The 21,336-nt window shown below is 34.4% G+C and overlaps 1 protein-coding gene across 2 annotated transcripts in view; it reads left to right on the forward strand.

Annotated features, from left to right (window-relative positions):
- Window positions 1–18,199, forward strand: part of LOC149799706 (beta-1,4-galactosyltransferase 4-like) — a 71,801-nt gene extending 53,602 nt beyond the window's left edge. For both annotated transcript variants that reach the window (XM_089959074.1, XM_089959071.1), the window contains one exon: window positions 17,674–18,199. In XM_089959074.1, coding sequence (XP_089815200.1) covers window positions 17,674–17,718 — 45 coding nt within the window. In that variant the 3' untranslated portion in view covers window positions 17,719–18,199. The remainder of the gene's footprint in view (window positions 1–17,673) is intronic.
- Window positions 18,200–21,336: the final 3,137 nt, after the last annotated feature.

A 21,336-nucleotide genomic window follows, 5' to 3' on the forward strand; every position in this document is an offset into this window, starting at 1 on the left:
ATCCAAAATAATCCAAGAATAATCCACGAATAAAATTTTAGAAGTCCTAATAATGAAACGTTCTAGTGAATTCAAGTTTGAGTCCCGACGAGGAATCCAAGATTGAAGGCGATGACGTATGCTGTATCCGGTCCTGTGATGGTGTATACAGTTCCTTGTAGAAACACAAGAAATATCACTCCAGTGTTGAAAATCCGAATAAAAGTTTTAAGAAATGTCTTTGTTCAAGAATTCTGTATGAGCACTCAAATATTTCCAGAGAAACGCATTAATCTTTTAGAATCCAAATAATCTGAAGAAAAATTAACAGATAACTCCAAAACTGGCTACAACAGAACTAAACTACTTGACATTAAGTGTTTTAAGCCCAGACTGAGATTATTTCTCTACAACAATGGTTATACAGTAATTCTGAGACGCAGAATAGGTACCCGTATGAGGGTCACGCGATCATGTTTACATCACGTACTCTCAACATGGCCCTGACAAACACCAATCATTTTACTCTACGAATAAAATATAAAAAGTTGTTTACTTCACAACAACTATTTACAAGCTTAAGGTTACGTATTAAATACATCCTTGTCCTCACCCTTATTACTCCCACAATAAAAATAGGTACAAAAAAGAACTTGTTCACGTGGCTGTTACTAATTTTGAATTAAGGTCGGGAACCAGGTCAGCTTCAAGTGTTTACAAATGAACAAAAACAAGGTCAAACTATTTTCTGCAAAAGTATAGAGTTCATAGTAAACAAAACTACATTATTCTGACATATAATGAAATTAAAAATATTTTTTAAAACTTACAAACAATTATATCAGATATAAATTAAATCAATTATACGTAACAAAAGCGAGCAAGAAAAATAAGAGTATCACGCAAAAGTAGGCACACATAGATCGCAAGCGTGTGGAGCTTTCTGACCCCAATATAGTGAATACCTATACCACAGTTGTCGCGATTTCGTTAGGTACAATAAGAGAAATTAGAAGACTAACAGACTATCCAAACAATTGTAAGGAAGTTGGCACAGAATGAACTAAAAGCTTCAAATGTTGGATACCCTCGATGATATTTTCTTACTGAACTCTTTATTGCACTCTTAAAAACTAGATGGAAAACTATGTCACTAAAGGGTTGAGGATGGAATTGTCTTTTTAAGTAAGCATTGCAAAAAGAATCTCAAGCGAGAATGACAGGGACCAACCATCTGTCATCTATAATTGCGTGGATACTGCAGAACTTTGCTGGGATAACCTGGAATTTCGATTGAATCATTGTTTTTCTCACACACTTATAGGTCCAAAAGACAATCAGACACTTGAAACATGTCACCAAAAGACGGTAAATGACCTTATATATGAGGGGTTATGGAAACGTACCAATCCTGGTTATCCTCGTTCTACTAGCGGCTGCGAAAGTGGTGTTTACCAGTTATTATTATCAACATTCACAATAACATAGTCTGCGGTTCAAGCCAGTGCGAGGCAACAACAACGTCTAGTTTTTAAATACTAATGTCAAGGTTTTTGAGCAGCTATACGCCAACAAGACAGGCAAGAGAGAATATCCACCGCTAAATACCAACATTAAGGTTATTGACATACGGCTAAGTGTCTCTTTCACAGTAGACTGCAAATGGTATCGAGGAATCGTACCACCTTGCTTCTGACGACACATGCATCATCTGCATTAAAGAAGAAGAGGTAGACAACCTAGCGTGCCAAAACGGCGTTTTCAGTGTCTTTTCGTTCAGCTGGAATGAAGTGATACAGTTCGACGCGACCTACCTGGCGACGGCTATGGTAGCCTACCAGATCATATTAAGAACTAGAATAGGGAACGGTGGCAGCAGGTTATCCGGTCGGTTCAAAAGATCTCCAGTGAAGTGACTACATGCGCTGAGCTTTGACACTACACTAAAGACGTGTTTTTACTATTTGGTTGTTACCGTCAAGTTTCGCCTTGCTCGCACGTGTGTGCGCATTCTCTACCAGTAGGGCGCTACGGTCTTGTTTGTTTCAAACGTTACAAGAGAGCACCAAGGCGACTGGTATTTATAACATCCGCGCCTCTAACGATATTAAGGCCACGCTGCAATCATTACTTTTGCTATAACATTTTGACTAACTACAGTAGCCCAAAGGCAGCCAATTTTGTCTTTCAGGTTTTACCTCGTAGAGATTATAAACATTGATCAATTACATCGCTCTCGAATCATGCCTTTATCATGGACATGCTTCAATTGTTTGCACAGGAGCGGACAATAGGCATTACAATTCTTAGGTGCTTTTACCGCACAAAATTGTGCCTCACAACGCAAAAAAGGTACTGTATCAGCTGCACGTCTATGTATGCATTGAGGTCAATAACTGCGATAAAGAGTAGAAAACCTTGTCCACAGACCGAATGGCAAATACAATTACGAGGCGGCGTATGGTCAGCTCATCCAAGACGAAATCGATGCATTGGCATCCAGCAATGATCTCTCTGAAATGGAAAAATAAACACACCAAAAGTGTAGTTCGTAGCCCACGAGCAAAAGTGTTTGTTCTTTTGCACAGCAGCTCCTACTTCTATAGATGTGCCAGGAACATTGGCTGGACGCCATTACTCTACACAATCGCATTGACCGTTTATCGGACGGTGCAGAGGACTATATCCTCTTTACTTACCCCAAGAAAGCCCACCCTATCAAAATGCTCGACCTTACTGAAATCGTTTAAGATAGTTTGAGGAGCTTCAGTGGATCTTTGACTTCAGCCAAAAGCACATAATATTTTCTCGTTTTTCTCGTTATATGTCCGAAAATAAGGTGACTCGTTTACAACTGACGTCAACTTTGACAAGTACTATGATGTGGTCATTGGAAATATCGTCCAGCGTCACCTTCGCTTTTGCAACTTAAAGCGATACTCTGATGAAGAATGGAGGCCGTTTGGGACAAATTGTTGATATGCAGAGGCAACGAAATCTTTGTGGTAGCCGCCCCAGATGCCCTGAAGAGAATCCTTTGCGTTATTCTGCATCAGTTGGAAGCTGAAGCGTATATCACTTTCATAACATGATACCGTAAATTACCAGTCTCAAAATCTGCCGTGAAGGAGACTGTACATAGGTGAATGACCGGTCCGAGATAGATAAACTCAAATGTACGTGGACAGGAAATGGTCACTGAGACCCGTTTTACAATTCGAAGCTGCGATGCTCTAGGCGGTACTCTTACGATCAGCAGCACTCCAAGTTCTTTTACAGGCCGTTGATTCGCACGGGCATGCGGTGCACGGACAGTAAGACGATATATATATATATATATATATATATATATATATATATATATATATATATATATATATATATATATATATATATATATATATATATATATATATATATGTATGTATAAATATCGCGATTGTCACGCACAACGACTTCATGCGTCCCTCCCGCCGTATTATCTAAAGTGCATTGAAAGAAAAAACTGCAGACGAACGGCCTGCGCGCAGATCGCATGAAAGTGCTTGTTATTCGGACACTAAGCTTACCTGCAGGCGATTTCATAATGCCAGGGAATATCGTCCCGAAACAAATTAGTTTTTAAAAAAAACTCAAATGCATATTGAAAAGAATATCATATCAACTTTTACAGAGACGATATTCTTATATGCAGAGAGGATATAATTTTGCACATAAAGACATGAGCCTAGCTTCGCAGCATCAAATGACGAGTCGTTAAACCTAAATTCTCCGAATCCTAAACAAGCCACATACCGATCCGAAATAGTGATCTTCGACGAGTTGAGTTATTCACAACCACGGCTACGAGAATATTTCACAGTAAATTGACTCCAATAGCCTCTGAAAAGCAAATGCCTCATTTTCACGTATTCTTGCTTGTGCAACACAAAGAGACAATGCCCACAAGCTTTTGACATATATTTAGATGTGAGAGCGGAATGCATGTGACTGTTTGTAGAAGGATTGTTAAAAGGTGATATTGTTAAATGTTAACCTGTCAACTTTGTTAATTTTTCTGAATATCTTAATATCCACACCCTGTTTAAAATTTCATATACCAAGCTGTCACTTCAATTTTATTTGTATATGAACAGTATGAGAATCTTGAACTGATCGGTATGAGTATAACATTTGCTGTATGTATGTTCATATATTTTGAAAACGATCTCATTCCAGCTTAAACAACTCCAACTGTGACACCAATAAAGATTGATCATTTTTATGGATGCTTATTCGATTCTTCAAGTAGGGTCTGCAGTTTGCAAATACTTTCTACTACTAGTTACATAGCCGAAGTGCGACTAGTTTTATATCTCTGCTGTGATCAATGATAATGTTTTCAATTAAAAGCACGTGTTTAAGTGTTTTAAACTGGAGCCAAAATCCTGCAATATCCAGTTCCAATCAGGCGTAAAAGCCATCTCGTATTACAGGTATATTTTGAATGCAGAACAAATTGACATGCAACTGTTATCGATGTACGATAAATAACTGTAAATGCAAAGAATCAAGCAAATCGTAAATATATCAGCTTGTGATCCCATCCTCCCGCCGTACATTATTTTTGCAATATTCTCTTTTAACTCTAATGGTCACATACCAGAAGAGCTTATGGGAGTATCCGTCGTCCGTTTGTTCGTTAGCACAAGTTTGTTATTGCTGCTTCTCCTAAAATACTTTGAGGTTAACCTTGAAACTTTGCGAAAACATTCATAAGTGAAAATGGTGCTGCTGAGAAATCCAAAGTTTAGTTTATCCTATCATTTTCCTCTTCTGTTATTATTTTAAATTAAATGTATCATCCACTACTAGTTTGCATACGCTTGCTAGTTTTTAAGCAGGCTAACCGGGTTTAAACCAATGTTTATAGTTATGCAATTTGTATACGTTTCTCAGGACAATATGGAAAATCAGCTTTATTTATAAATATGTTATCTTAAAATAAATATATTAGTAGTAGCAGTAGTATTGTTGTTGTTGTTGCCAATTTAGGAGCTAGGGCAATTTGAAATCGAGAACAATATTTTGTATGTATATAGTTTAAAGAAACGTCAGCACATTAATGGCTTTAATGTGCAAATTAAATGTAGAGTGATTTCCTCCGATCACAGTTTTTGTGCTTCTGTGTCGTTTATTGGCATTCAATATAAAATGTTATTTTGACCGTAATTAATAGACCTCAATTGCTTTAGCTACACATTATAATCCCTTAATTAAAATAATCGTAAATGGTTTCATTGTAGGTTTTCAAACGATGTTACCAAAAACTTCTTCATTATCCAGAAGAGAGGGCAATTTTGCATTCTTTTTCACCTTACTGTTTTCATTAACCAAGAAAATGTAACATTATATCGAATCGTATGAAGTTTATAGTTTATAGCCTGTCATTTTACAGTTAATAATATAAGTAACTTTAGTAAATCAGTTGCAAAGTAACCATGCAACAGAGACACTACAGTTTCGGAAAAACATTCTGAAGTTTGGTCAACTTTGAGGGGAGTTGGAAGTAACGGTGTCCTGAAACCCAAAGTCTTTTATATAGAATTCTTAAATCTTGTTTAATATGCAAGTTGTAATTGGTTAAGAGCGCTTCATTTTGCCAACACACACAAATATATGAAAAACACTAAAACTACAACCAGTATAGCAGCAAGATTCAGATGTTGATTTAGAGCTTTCAATTGTAAGTATATATACAAAAAAAACCTTGCACAAAAACACAAAAAAGTTATATTTTTTAGTTGGGCAAAGAGGTGTTGAAACCGACCTAAAGAAATTAAATGTCAACGCAATTTGCCTTTTTCTCAATAGAAATATATATCCACATAATAATCTGCGTGTCTATTATCCACCACTTCCGGGGCTTTTCACACGTTTTACTTTGAAGCTTAATCACCAAAAATGAAGTACGCACAATCAAAAAAAGTAGAAGATGTAATCTCTACATAAAGCCGAACATGCTATTTAAAAAGCAATCGCAAAGAATGAATGGCATTAATTATTTCTAGTCTATAATGCAGCAAATAAATGTCAATTTTGAACTTGCCATTTTTTATACCATTGACCCTTCATTTTACTATTTGTTATCATGCTGAAACGTGCATTGGAATTTCAATTATTTTATTCCTTAAACAATCAACTACATAATAGTTTCATATGGGGACAAGAAGGAAAGGGGAGGGAGTGGCAATGCTATTCCTCTTTTAAATACAATTTCTCTTTTAAATAACAACGATCTTTAATCTTTTTGGATATTTATTGATAATCATTTCGATTGGAGGGAGTCTGAGACAAATATATCAATAATATTTAACGGTCAGTTCAAATTAAAGTGGTATGATAAGCATTACAAGATCAACACGTCAAATAAGGCAGACACTCTTGAAAGAGTAAATATTTGCTTCGTGGAAAAAAGTTAGATAAAACATTGACAGTCGGATAAGCATATAAAGTACCTGTATGGATAAAAGTCAATGACAAGAACATATTAAAATGCAGTAATCTGTATATTTAGCTAAAAATGAGGGCTAACTATTAATTCCAATTTTTTATGACTTTACCGCGTTAACTACAATTTGATTGGATGTACACGGTCACGTGATACTGATCTCGAAATTTTTACACAGCGATACAATCTGTGTACTACTTTAGTTTCCCTGTTTCCAGGTCACTTGATTTGATGTTTTAACTGCATCAACGCCTTACACCCAAATAATAACAGAAAAAGCAAACCACCCATCCACTCCTCTGATTTCCGATCAAAATGTAGACGCCTCAGATTAAAATAGACCATTAGAAGTTGAAACAATGTAATTGCACAAACCTTCCTTCACTCAAACACTCACCCTTTTGCCGAAGAAGGCATATGGCAAGCTTTACAAGCCAATCTTCGGAAATTATCACATCTCGCTTCGACAACATGTTCCATCAGCTGTTTTAAATGTCAGGGATATATGTCAAGCAAGGGATCTCACTAAAATTCGACAGGATTTTGCTTTTGAAAGATCAAAATGAGTAGAAAGTAACAACAACGGATGCTATAACAACACGTGCCATACGCATAATTCTATAAACAAAAGGAATAGTCTAGTTTAAATAACATTAACCGTTTTTTATATATTAAAATAATGATCATAACATTATATCACTATTATGACTGCTATGACACCATACTCTATATTATTGTATAAAGGATCGACGACTCTTGGCAAGCGAAGATCGGGCTACGTGTTATGTGGCAGTTAGGAGGTTAATGAAATATAATTATGATCTACATACAAGTCAACGTTTTGTTGATGACGGAAGGAAAATAAATTGGAATTATAAGGATTTGATGATCATGGCTGGTTATTTATCGATGCGTAAATTTTACCTAATTACTCATGAAGTTAACTTACATAGAGTCCTCCGACTTTATTTACTTTCATAGTTTTTAGGTAAAATTTACACATCGATAAATGCCCAACAATGATCATTTAATCTTATAATAGTTTTCTGAGTGTATCACAATCTTCAAAGTTCATGAGATCATGAAACTGTATGTCTTTCGGACGAGAACAAAATCTTAGAATTACTGGTATTCATGATTTAAAACGCCCAAGCTACGTTAGAAGCACCTTAAGTTGGCTGTCAACGTTGATAACCAGACATTATTCAATATTTACTCGGTGATTTGGACATCTAGTCGGTAATTGCTTAATCGATCAAATGTGCATTAGTTCAAGGTTCGCATACTGACAGGTTACTGTCATGCCAGAAGCCATGTTAGAGTCATTGCACTTTTTGTCTTGCATTTGAATGTAACGTTGAACGATCCTTGCGAGCCCAAATAGATCCGCGGTTTTTGATCGATCGTTGTGAAACGTGGTACATGTGATGGTATTTCATCTGAAGATGTGTATATCAACAATTTGGTTTGTCATTTACTTTTTATGAATTGATTTGAACCTTCGTGTATAATATGGACATTGCATAAAGATATATTTGCGTAACTTTGTGTTCCCTTTATTTTTGCAATAGTTATTCTAATGTTTGACTTATATCTGGATCATGTATATAACATTATTTTGTGAATGCATTTGTAAGTGGGTTGCTATGAGTTTTGGTATATAATACGGTCATCAATAGATGCTATGTGCATTCATCGATCACTCAACTCAAGCTATTTTCAGAAGAGTTATGTCCCGTTATTCATCAACGCTATCATGGGATAGGGGTGAGATCCGGGAAATATGGATGTATATCTATACAAGAAAGTTGCTCACCTCTGAGATTATATTTATAATTTTCCTTATATTAACTGACTCATGCAGAAATAGGTTATTCCCCTCAAAATAATTGTCGAAAACACGGTAAATTATTTTTTCATTACCTAAGATTCAATTAGAAGCAATTTATTTTAGACATGTTATGATAATATAGGTCACTTTATTGTATTATAATAGGTAAAATATCTAAAGAAAAAAGGATGCGGTTGTATAATTTCCGACGATAATGATTACTTCTTTAGTATATTACCATGCAATATAAAAAAGTACTCCTTCAGCATCCCATGACATTAACTTCCGCGTACACATGAGCAATGTACATGATTAAAATGAATTGCCGCCTTCATTCTCGTCCTTGGTGGATCACTAGTTTGTACCAAGGATTCATAGCATAATGGAAGAGGATGCGAATCCTTCAATCTGATAAACGCTGGTTTGCAACTGTGGCCAGTTCTTGTGCAATGCTCATTGTTCCAGTTGGATCGGCGCTAAATAGGTTCCTCGTGTTGTTGCGCCGTAAACGAAAAACAAACCTCTTCTTGAATTCATTGATTTTAATTTTTAAGCTGCACGTTGTATTGGATTACATATATTCAAGTATAATTTGAGTTTAAAATCTGTAACAGCGAAGTCATTTAGTGTCGTCTGCTGTACCATATTAAGTACCAGACCCAAACTCATTCGATTGAAGTAAGTAATTTAATAACTCAGTTGAGTGTTTGAACACAAAAATACATGCAACTGATAATGGCGCTCAATTGTTTTTGAGCAGTACGCATGCGTATTACGGAATAATACCACAGATGAAGCCTACTGATGGGGGTCTATATTATTGCAAGTTATTAGACATATTCCTACACTGCAGAATCAGTGAAATACACCTTTGAAGCAAACATAATTTCATAGACGTAATACTAATAGTAAGAGCTTTCTGAATCAGAAGGTTTATATGGAAAAGCAGCCTTAATACAATTCAGTGGAACAAGATATTTTTTGCAGAAGAGGTCATACCTCGTTGATAAATACTATCCAATTATTCTCCCATACAAAACAAATCTGGATAATTATATAATTTGAAATATAGATGATCTATTCAAGTCAGTTATAAAACTGTGTGCATAAGGATTTCATATTTTCTCATCTGATTAAAATTTTGATATTGGGAAGAAAAGGTGTCTCGTTTAAGCACTAACCTATGTACAAAATGAAAATATGCAGTTATGACATGGACCGAGTCGGTCTTATTTTTCCATTCCTTTACTGATTATTGTCTCATGGCAAGATCGTTAAAGAAGATAGGTACTTGTTTAGTTGTATTTGTTATTATTATTATCTTCTCTTCTCCTGTCAACTTCAACATTGGTCCTAATTATTTTATTTGGAACTGGTGTGTCGTTTATATGTAGCCTTTCAGACTGGAATTTGAGAGAATTTGAATGAGATAAGCCAAATATAAACCATTAAAAATGGCTACACAGATGCTGTTCCAGCAAGCATCTGACGTTCACTGCATTATCTATGGCAAGCAAAGTTAAATAGCATTTTGCGGAAAATATTTCTGTCATGGTGTATGAATGTCATAAGTTTAGTTTCCCTTCATGCGTTCTTGTCATCCATAGGTATGTGACCTGTGTACCTTTTCATAACCATAGCAGTGTCATGTTATTAGAAGTAATTTAGATATTAAACGTGGCGCACTGACAATTGCATATTAAAGTGTGAGCTTTACGCCTGAACCTTGTACCCTGTTCTATGTATTATGTATCTTTTTCAATTAAAGATATATATATATATATATATATATATATATATATATATATATTTATATTTATATATATATATATATATATATATAGCTATATATATCTATATATATATAGATAGATATATACATATAAAGATATATATATGTATGTATATATATATGTATATATGTATATATCTATATCTATATATATATATATATATATCTTTATACGTATATATCTATATACATATATATATATATATATATATATATATATATATATATATATATATATATATATATATATATAGATAGATATAGATATATATGTATATATATAGATATATATCTATATATCTTTATATATATATGTATATATATATGTATATATATATATATATATATCTATATATCTATATATATATATATATATATATATATATATATATATATATATATATATATATATATAGATAGATAGATAGATAGATAGATAAGAATTACTTAGTTACACCTTAGATAACGTAAAAGTAATATAATTATTTCAACGCAACAACAAGATCAAACGATTACCGTCGTAAGTTTTCAAATACCTTTTTAGTAATTGGAACATGTGGGAGTACGATCCACTTTTAAACTGGATGAACACTGTGTTGCCATTGTAAAGAAATTGCTGTGTTTTAACCAGTGATTTTAAAAAGCAATAGTTTAACTTCTTTACAAGCGAAAACTTCTACAGGGTACAGATGTTACTCGTTATCGTATGCATGGCATTCCACGTACGTGAGAATGACTCTGCTCATTTTTGCCCTCTTTGTTAATTTTATTTTTTCTTGGGACATACAAAAGGTGACGAATACGCGAGGGTTGTTGTTCAGAAATGTACACCTGTTGATATGACAATGAAGTAACTTGAAGGACTCTCAGATTAGGATCAAAGCGAGTGATTTATTTCGACAATGTCAGTCACGATGTTTTGACATACATGGCATACACTCTGGAGAATAAAGAGCGGAAATTCAGGTACCCGGTTCGTCCAATTTCTTAAAGAGGGACAAAAGAATCCTGCAAAAGTAAATAGTGCTGGAATATTCCAAGAAGCAAGTCGTGGGAGATGAGAGTATATCTAGGAAAACCCCATATTTATAGGAGTTATGCAAACTATCGTTTCGTCTTAGATTGCATAGAAGAAGGTCATCTTGGTGGAACAAACAAACCCATGGGATGAACAAATGAAAGAGACATATGAAAAGAAGACAGTGAAGTACCAGGAACTGGTAGGGAGCTATCGAGCAAAAGGAAGAGAAATTTGGCTCTTCTCGGTGGGAACATGTGGTTCCTGCGCAGCCAATTTTAAAGATTTTCATTGCAGTAGGAGAAAGAGGGAGAACACAGAAAACAAGAGAAAGAGTATCTAGTTTTATCTTACTAAGACCTGAAGCAGCAGAGAGGGTGAACAGACGTTTTGATGAAACGTAATTTTTGAATAATAAAGATTCGTACGAAAACGAAAGTTATAAGCGTAATAACGCCAAACCAAATCCTCTAATTTTACCAAGAGGTTCTCTAATTGGGATAGATTATTTTCTTACTTTATTTTTGTCGTTAGTGTTCTTCTATATTTGTATGCGCGTTCTTTTGTTTATCCACCGGACGTTTCATTGAGGTAGCACCCTCTCTGCTGCTATAATTAGATCATTATAATATCAATAATGGCACCAGCTATGGAATCTTATACTGCTAGATTAGCTCGAGAAAGATTAGAAGCAATAAAGAAATTTCTTCCCGTCCGTGAGTCTGTCAGACGAAAACTACAAGAACGTCAAGAATCTCAAGTAGAATTTGCAGAAGGTTCAGAACAATTATTTAAGCCAATTGTCGGACCAGCAAAGACAATTGTTATAGCAACTGAGGCGACTCAAAAAGCTCTTGAAACATTGCCTATTGATATTGCTGGCAGTCTTCAAGCAGCTCAACAACCACCCAGCAATCTTCTCAACCACAACCTGAAGTTCAATCACAACATCTGCTAGAATTAGAAATAACATTATGGATAAATTCACGACTGAAGGTATTGTCGTTATCAAAGACCCAAACAAAATATTTAATATTGCCGCGTATGGATATCGTGAAAAAGAAAAATATGTAAAACCCGAGTATATTAATACTTTAAAAAATGCTGATTGGATTAGGGATGTATATCGCGTCGCTACTAATACTCAGCAAATCAGTTCGGAGGAAGATGTTAATAATTTTAACATTTTTAACAGGCAGTAGATGATCATATTATTCTATCAATGCTGGAAAGGAGACAAAAAGAAGAATAAATTAAACAGCAATTTGAAGACACTAAACAATCAAGGAAACAAAGAGAAGAAGTAATTAAGTCGAGACTTAAGGAGATTGAACGAGAAAGGAAACAGAGAGAAGAAGAAGATTAGGAATAAGGATAAATTAGACGAAGGAAGGAACTACGTTCTTCACCAAGTAAAAAGGAAGCAAAATGGAAATCAGTCTAATGAAAATGGGAGAAGGAAGCAGATATAAAAATAAGTGAGGAAGAAGGAGCAACTGGAAGTGGTTTTTTTACTCAAGGAAGTGGTCTTACCACTTGTCCTGATAGTATTCTTGCCGATGTTGACCGACTAGAAATTCTGATCGGAGGAAAACGCGCAGGAAATAATTCTCCTGAAATTATTAAAGAAATATCAGATATTTGTCGAAGATTATTTACGGGCGGAATTATGGATCACGACATTTATTATTCTCTCATTAATGAAGCGACTGAACAAACAACTAATTAATCAGCATGTAATTAAACCGATTATGGTTAGGGTAGTAAACTCACGATTGCCAACAAACAAATCAATTTGCAGAGATGGACTCGGTGATGCTGTTATGGGTTTATATAAGAGAATAACTGCAGAAGAAACACAGATTGCAAAACAATTAGGGATGAAGGCTATTGAGGCTATTCGAGATAAAGGTATTAGTGCTGTTGGTAATGTTGCTAGTAAGGTTTTTTCAACGATCAAAGAAACATTAGCTCAATTAGTGCGAGAAAACCATCACCAGTAAAAGTACCCAGCACTGAAATTATGCCTGGAAAAATCAGTAAAATAATAAATCAAGCTGCATATAAAAAACTAGCAGAGTTGGCTCCTATACCCCAGTCAGAAAAAGAAAAAATATTTTCGCAAGTTTAATAGCAGGAAGTGGTCTTCGTGTTAGACGATAACGACTATAATAAAATTTTCAAACGTATATCCGATTCGGCGTTTGATATGGACGCACTAATTCTCAAAGATGAATCCATACGCGATTATCAACATTATTCTTACGACGCACGACAACCTGATCAGCAAGGTCGTATCGAATTACAAGTTCAAGATACAAGTAGATATTTCTAACCTGATGAAGTGTTTATTGAAGTAGAAGTTTTGAAAGCTGATAATACAGAATATAATGCAAAAGATGTAATTAGTTTCGTTATTAATGGCATCATGGTGTTGTTTGACAGCGCTACATACATGATTGATGGAAAAAATGTTGAAAATATTCAAAAAGACGTCGAGGTTGCTACAAAAATAATAGGTCTTGGAAGATATTCTGATGATTATACAAAATCAGCTGGCCCGTCGATTATGTTTGGTAAAGACACTTCTGATTTTCCTGACAACATACCCTATAATATAGGACAATCAAGAAACTCTGCCAACACCGGTGATGTTGATTCACAACATGTAATGATTAACGTTAACGCACGCTTCAACTTAGGTTTTACAACACATCAATCAATGCTAAGAAGTAATAGATTTTCTTGCGCGATTCTACTATCTTACATCTTTGGATTTTGTTGAAACGTTAGAAATGTTATTTTCGGGGCCAAGCACGCAGTTGTACTTGTAAGAAAGGCTACTGACGATGATGCTATTTGGATAGAAGGTGTTGGCGTTGATGCTGGTAAAGTATTACTAACAAAACTTTCGTTGTGGATGCCGGTAATTACTCCAACGATTGCCGAAGAACACATCTTACTCTCTTTTATGGATTCAGGTGGTAAATCATTATTATCATGGTTAAAACAACTACAGACAATGTTCAATGCACCGTTAATGGTTTATTTACGTGGCATATATCATCTCAGCAATGCGTTTTGGCGGCAAGGCATATTTTCATTGTTTTTCAAAATACTGAACGAATAATCTCGCAAGAAGAAAGTCCAATGGTATTTGACAAACTTGGGGATTTTGAAGTTTCACTGAAGATAAATGGACATCAAAAAACAGCTGATGATATCTTATTAAATTTTGAATTAAATCATGTAGCACATACATATCTTCGGTTAATGACATTTATGGGACGTGATATAAAATATAGATACTGCATTGCAAATATCACAACTAGATTTTACAAATCTGTATCCGATTTATCACGTTTAGCTGGAACATTTTGATTAATCTAGACAATCTGTCGTCGATATTCACTTTAGAGCTCGAGTAAAAAGAAACGCTGGAGCAGTTCCTAATTACAGAGCAGTTTGCTATTATTCTCAGCGACAAATCAATGTTACTTGAAGGTGTTGGTGGTCAAATGAGAGTTAGTGATGATCCAGTAGTAAATATGTAATTAAATCACTCACGATACTTATAATGTCATATAATCATGTTATTGTCAGTCTGACTCCTGGTCAGATTAAAAATCTTCAATCAAATTCAGCAAAGAACTATGGAATAATAATATCACTAAAACAGAACAAATATCAGGTGGTCCAAATGAATTATCGCTGACTGAAGGTCAATTTAAACATTTCAATAGCGCCAAACAATCATTAATAGGAGTTAAACTCAATCTTTCAGCCGACGCTATTAAACATTCAATTAAAAGAGGTGGTATATTTCCACTTTTTTGCAGCTTTACCGACGTTAATAGCCGCCGCAGCTCCACTAATTGCAAAAACAGCTGCACTTGGTGTTTTAAGTGGTGTTGCTGGACATGCTGGTAAAATGCTAACTAAAAAAAACAGGACGGAGAGTAAAAAAGGGAAAGAGGTCTAAGATTACCAGGAACCCCTTCTCGATACGGAAAAGGTCTGAGACTTCCAGGAATAATTCGTTAATCTTTCAAATGGCAAAGTTTGATTAAATTATTAATCTCTATAACAGTTCAGGTCCTGGTACTAATTGGGTTGCATACGCGTATAATCCGCAAGGTTCTGTTTATTTTGATTCATTTGGGCTTCCTCCGCCAATAGAATTTTTAAAATACGCAAAGAATATTCCATTTTGTTATTCATCATTGCCAACACAAACACTAACTGATCAGCCAATATGTGGTCGTGAAGTAATTAATGTATTAAATGCTATATCTTCATCAACATTACCACCTCACAAAGTCGTGCACGATTATACAAGTAGCCGTTAATTGTTTTAACCAGATCTCAAAGTATAATGGTGAATATTTACGGAAGATCTTCTTCTATCAAACGCAAGAGAAACAAGATGATATTGATTTGTCAAATTACGCGACTAAAGATGAACGTGCCGATATTATGAACCTCTCTGGAGTTGACCGAGATGAAGTTGTTATTTTCAGGATACATACGGTGTTTTAAAAGGGAATAATATCAACTGGAATGACATAATTCGTAGAGTTCTCGGTGCTAATATGGATAATATTCCAGTATATACTGACGGCGGTAGAATTAGACACTCAAGTATATCAATCGCAACTATTAGAAATTAAATTGGAAAAAGTGTTGCTAATCGTTTACGATCTACCGGCGATATAATGACAGGTGAACGCAGCATGAATGGAAATACAATAGTTGTTCTAAGAGATCCAACATCTGATGAAGATGCCGCAACAAAATATGACTATAATAAAGTAGATACTATAGTCAACGCGATACGAGCTGAGTATGACGCTCACATATGTTTTGATATCTTCGTAAAAACGTTCAGAAACTCAGTCAAATCGCAGACGATTTCTTCGCACGTCAGTTGACTGCCGACGTAAAATTCTGCGATATTAAAACAGCTATATCAGGTATTGAAACGATTAGGAAAAAAGACGAAGAGGTTATAAGTGGAATTCTGATATCGCTAAAAAATTTAATCTGATTAAAATTCCACACAAGCAGATTATCAACGTGGTACACACAGTGTCATCATGATTCTCAACATGGTTACAGCAAAATAACACTATCAAACATACCGCGGAAGTCACTGGTGTGTACGTGCTGCCCGTGTTCAGCGGTGCAAAATTTAGTATATTTACCACGTATCCCTAGCGTCATTCAACCGATAGTTTTTTCTGGAACCGTGTCTATTGTGTTAAATAAGGAGACGAAGAGACGTTTATGCTGGAATCATTTGATAAAAAATTAACCGCATCGCCTTACTGATGGTGTCTGGAATTCGTCGCTGAAGCAACTACATTGATTACTAAACAAAATAGAATGAGTATCCCGATTAACGTTCAACGTTTTAGATACAATCAAGCACGTGAATGGCAAACATAATTAAAAAATATCGTTGACGAATATACAGTAAAAGTAAATAAATATCGCAGATGTGTAGTCATTGACATAATTGTGTCATCTTCGTCTGCTGTTATTGCTGGAGCCGGCGTATTATTATCAACAATAGCACAATCGCTAGTGATGGCACCAGCAGTTGTAACAATTTGTGTTTCAGCTGCGACAACAATTGCCGGTATTCTGAATATCATTGCAAAAACAGTGCATGTGCACAAATGCAAAATTGCATAATTATATAATAAAATTGCATACAGCGACGTTAGCATACCCCAAATTATCCTCGTTATTATCAACAAGTCTTAGTGATGGAAAAAGATCATATTTTGAGATCACTAAGATAATTAAAGTCTACAAAGAAGCAAAGATGTGATAGAATCCACACCTAGTTAAGAAAATCGGGATTTAAATATTGTCAACTCAGAATGAAGTACTTCAGCAAATTGTAACGAACACAACTCCAACAAAAACAAAATTTATATCAGTAAGCTCAACTAATCCTGAATGTGATGGTAATGTTCCAACTGCAGTTCCAGCGAAAGAAATAGCGCTAGCACAATTACAAGTATACCATAGTTGGCCAAATATCAGATCAAAATCATTCGGTGGATTACAGGCTAAAAATTCGCTTGTATTCGCAAATTTAGAAAAAAAAAGATGATGGATCTCCCGATTGCCAGGTTATTCAAATTCCAACAGGTAACTATCTAATGGAACATATGAATCATGAATTTCAGCACAGAATAATTCTGTAATTGGAAGATAATCCAAAATAGCTATAACAGTTCATGAGCTAACTTTATCATCTGCAATTGAAATAAATTCTCCAAATTACGTTGCAGATATTCATCAGTCATCAATATATGTATTTTAGGTTGGCCTGAAATAGCACCAGAGTAAAACGGACCATCAGAACCAAAGTTAAATGAATCTCTTACAGACAATATAAACATACATACATACATACATATATATATACAACAACTCAACAGTATCTAGCTCCCTAGTCGACCTCTATTCAGGTTTAAATTATCATGATTTTAAAGTTAGTATCACCTTTACAGGAAAACGAAGTTGATAAATATTTTCTTCATTTTCAGATAATTGCAAGAAACTTGAAATGGCCTGGAGAGCATTATACATAGATGGTGTATATACTGGCAGAGTTCGTGATATTTACATCTGTCAGTACAACCGATTGTTGATTATAATGTTGTTAGCTCATGTTAGTTAAAAAGTTCAAGAATTGCATCCAAAGCGATAGCAAGACCTATCTTGTTGAGCAAAGGGTAGAAACTTTGGAAAAATGCTTCTCGAACAGCTGATGATAATTATTTGTGATTCACAAAGTTTCATTTCTCAATAAGTCTTCATCTCAGCAGTTTTGAGGGAAAGACATCTCAGCCTCATACGAATACTTACAAATCTCAGTAAGGCACAACGTTAAGAAATTAATCTTCTGATAAGACTTAAGTCTGATCAGAATTCTTATCGCTTCCGATAAGGCACTTATTCGAAGGAGAAATGGCATGTCTTATATTCTTCCTACAGACTGAAAACTAGGCAACATAATTAAGACAAAGATATTTTAAATGCTTTTGTTTCTGAGAGACCGAGCTCAAGATTTTAATCTTGTTTAGAAAACAATACATTGATTGTGTCAAACAAACCCCAGTCTGATTTGATAATGAAAAATAATAAACAGTTTATGTCAATAGATTCTATATCACTTATTTGTGATTCTGCACAGGAGCTTCGAATAGTCGTTTGTTATCAGTTCCTTTTGCCGTTGTCTCAGACGTCTCCTTCAAATGAATGTTTCCTTATTAAGGGAGTATTAGAGTACGGCATTTGTTAATGTTCCTCTCCGATGTGTTAATTTGGCATCAGTCTTAGTCTCATGACCCGTGACTGTCGTTGAACTGACTTCCATATATACTGATGTATTACTACAAAACGATCTAGCTGGAGATAAGGCTGTGGTTAATCTATTTGTAACTGACAAACCTTGTTTGGATCAAAGATATGATCCTGTTGAGCAAGAAATCAATGATTTGTATCTTGCGTGTGCTGCTACCAGAACTATGACAAAAAGAGCTCTTAAGAATGAGATTGATTAGGATGTTATTCCTTTAGCTGACAGATGTATTGGTCAACCGTTCGACGATGTCACTTTTGCTCGTAGAATTTGCCAATCAAATGCTGTTTATAATAGTGATCCTCTTTATACTATTCCTTCTCTCTAGTCTTATCACGGTTTCAAACGACAATATCTCGTTGTCGAACACTAACAAGATCTTGAGATCTCTTGTTTGTTATTTTGTGAAAGGAATGGTCCTTATGAGAAAATCGAGACCACTTGAGGTACCCGATTATAACAAGTGGTCAGTTAACTATCAATTGATATTCCAAAGCGTTACGAATATATGCTCTTAAAATAGGTAACAGAAAAGAGTGATGACACCAATCTTTGTAAAATTTAACAAATAATTTATTTCCCTAGAATGCAAAGTGAAAAATGAGAAAAAAGAACTTACGGTATTGCGAAGTAAATCCAAATTATAATACAAGAATTAAAGACACAAGTCCTAGTAATAAAACGTGCTGAATGAAATTAAGTTCAAGTCCCGATGAGATTAAAAATGGAAGGCAATGAATGTCTTTATCCAAGAATTGTGTCATTTGTATTTCCAGAGAAAAATCACTTGAATTCAATACTTTGTAGAAAATAAAATTCTGCCCAAACTGGACAAAAAATGATACAACTTAAAGTGCTAGATGTTAAAACACAACTTTTAAAATCTTCACAATCACAAGATAATTTAGTTGTCTGTTTGACCTCAGGTCACATTAGCTATTTATGAAAACGTCCACTACTTAATGAAAAATAACCCTCTAGAATACTCTAATGAGCCTTGTTTACCAAATACACAATAACATTAAAGCTCACTTAATAATCTCCAAAACCCTGACCTTGATCTACATATTTACCACTTCTTGTTTACGTGAAGAATAATTTGGTTAATAAGCTCATGCAAATAGAGTATAATGAATTTTTTTTAGTTGTTTACATGAATGAAATAAAAGCAATTTTAAAAAGTCAATCAGGTCAAGCAGAAATGAAGTCAGTTTTGGACAAGGTCAAGTCCAGCAAACAATGTTACATTAAAATAGCATGCAATGAAATAAAAAAAATTAAAACTAACAAACAAACAATTAAACTAAACATACATAACAAACGTTATATCGACAGCCTAGCCCATGAAAATCCCTTGGCTGGTCATTTATGATTGAATAAGACTTATCGCAAGAACTTGAATCATTTTGTGTTGAGCAAAACTTAAAAATATTATTTATGAATACTGTATATATTGTCCCAGTTTTCAAATGGTAGGAAAAGTCCAATCAGAAGATACCTAGGGCTCATCTCCAAACTATGATTGAATTTGACGAATCATTTAGCAGAATAACGGAGAGTTGTGACCCTCCCTTACCTAAGGCCAAGTCCGACAACCAATACTTGTTGACCATAATGCTTGTGCCCACAAGATTTCCAGATGGAATTCCTTCAAAGAACTTTAAAACTAAAACCATAGCGAAAGATTTGATAAATTTTACACCTTTTGGCTTCCCAAATCTGTCCAGTCTAATTAAGGGTAAAAGTTTTGTGCATTGAATTTTGGAATAAGTTATGTATGAATTAGCCATTAACAGTTGAAATATTTTGCGAAGCACCCTGAAAATAATGAGGCAGGGAACGATTTCATCCAACTTTGAACGATGATTCATTCATATTGCTTTGATAGGAGAAGGAAAGATGAAAAGATTGGTGGGAAGTTGTTCCTTTGCTGTTGTTTGCTGTTAAGAATGAGTTCAAGAATTATGAGAATTTAGTTATTTTGAATACTACTACTACTACTACTACTACTACTAATAATAATAATAATAATAATAATGATAAGAATAATAAATCTTTATTTGCAGGAAAGGCCACATGACCTAATTATAAGCATGTACTAAAGATATGATACAACCATAAAACAAAACAATTCGATGATTAGCACACTGAGTCTCTTACGTTATCGATTTCGCCTGATAAATAGCAAAATAATGTAAGATATTAATATTATTATTGATTCTTTAGATAATGTTATAAATCTTGATGTGATTTGCATCACAATGAACATATGAAGATTCAGCAGCCTTTCTCAGGTTATCATTCGTGGGATATTTGTTAGCAAAGTGAAACTCATTTTTTTTATATCTGCACAAAAAGGCACAGTCATTCAGTATGGGGATATTGTATTTACCTGCCTCTTTTAGATTCTGTTTCTGAATATACACAGCAAGATACCACTGTACATAGAGTTCAAACATTCTTTATAATATTGACAATTCCGATCGTATCTGTTTTATTACAGAATCGTAATCTATCCATTGAATTTAATTTTCTAGTATGTTCTTGTTGAAAAATAACTTAAAAGGTTGTTTAAACATACATAATAATAATAATAATAATAATAATAATAATAATAATATTTTTTAGAAATAATAATAATAATCGAAAACGTAGACTAGATATAAATATTTTCAGTATATAAATAATAACATGATCTGAGTACCAAGCAATATAGGGGAGAAATAAATAGAGAGAACACCACTATGCTTAATTACTATGATACAAAAGAATTCAAGAATTTTAAATTTAATTGACAATCAAGTGGAACGATCTAATTAAGGGGGTGGGGGGGATATTCCAAAAC

Source organism: Sinohyriopsis cumingii, chromosome 5 (assembly GCF_028554795.1).
Source record: "Sinohyriopsis cumingii isolate HCF-2022 chromosome 5, ASM2855479v2, whole genome shotgun sequence".
Lineage (NCBI taxonomy): Eukaryota > Metazoa > Mollusca > Bivalvia > Unionida > Unionidae > Sinohyriopsis > Sinohyriopsis cumingii.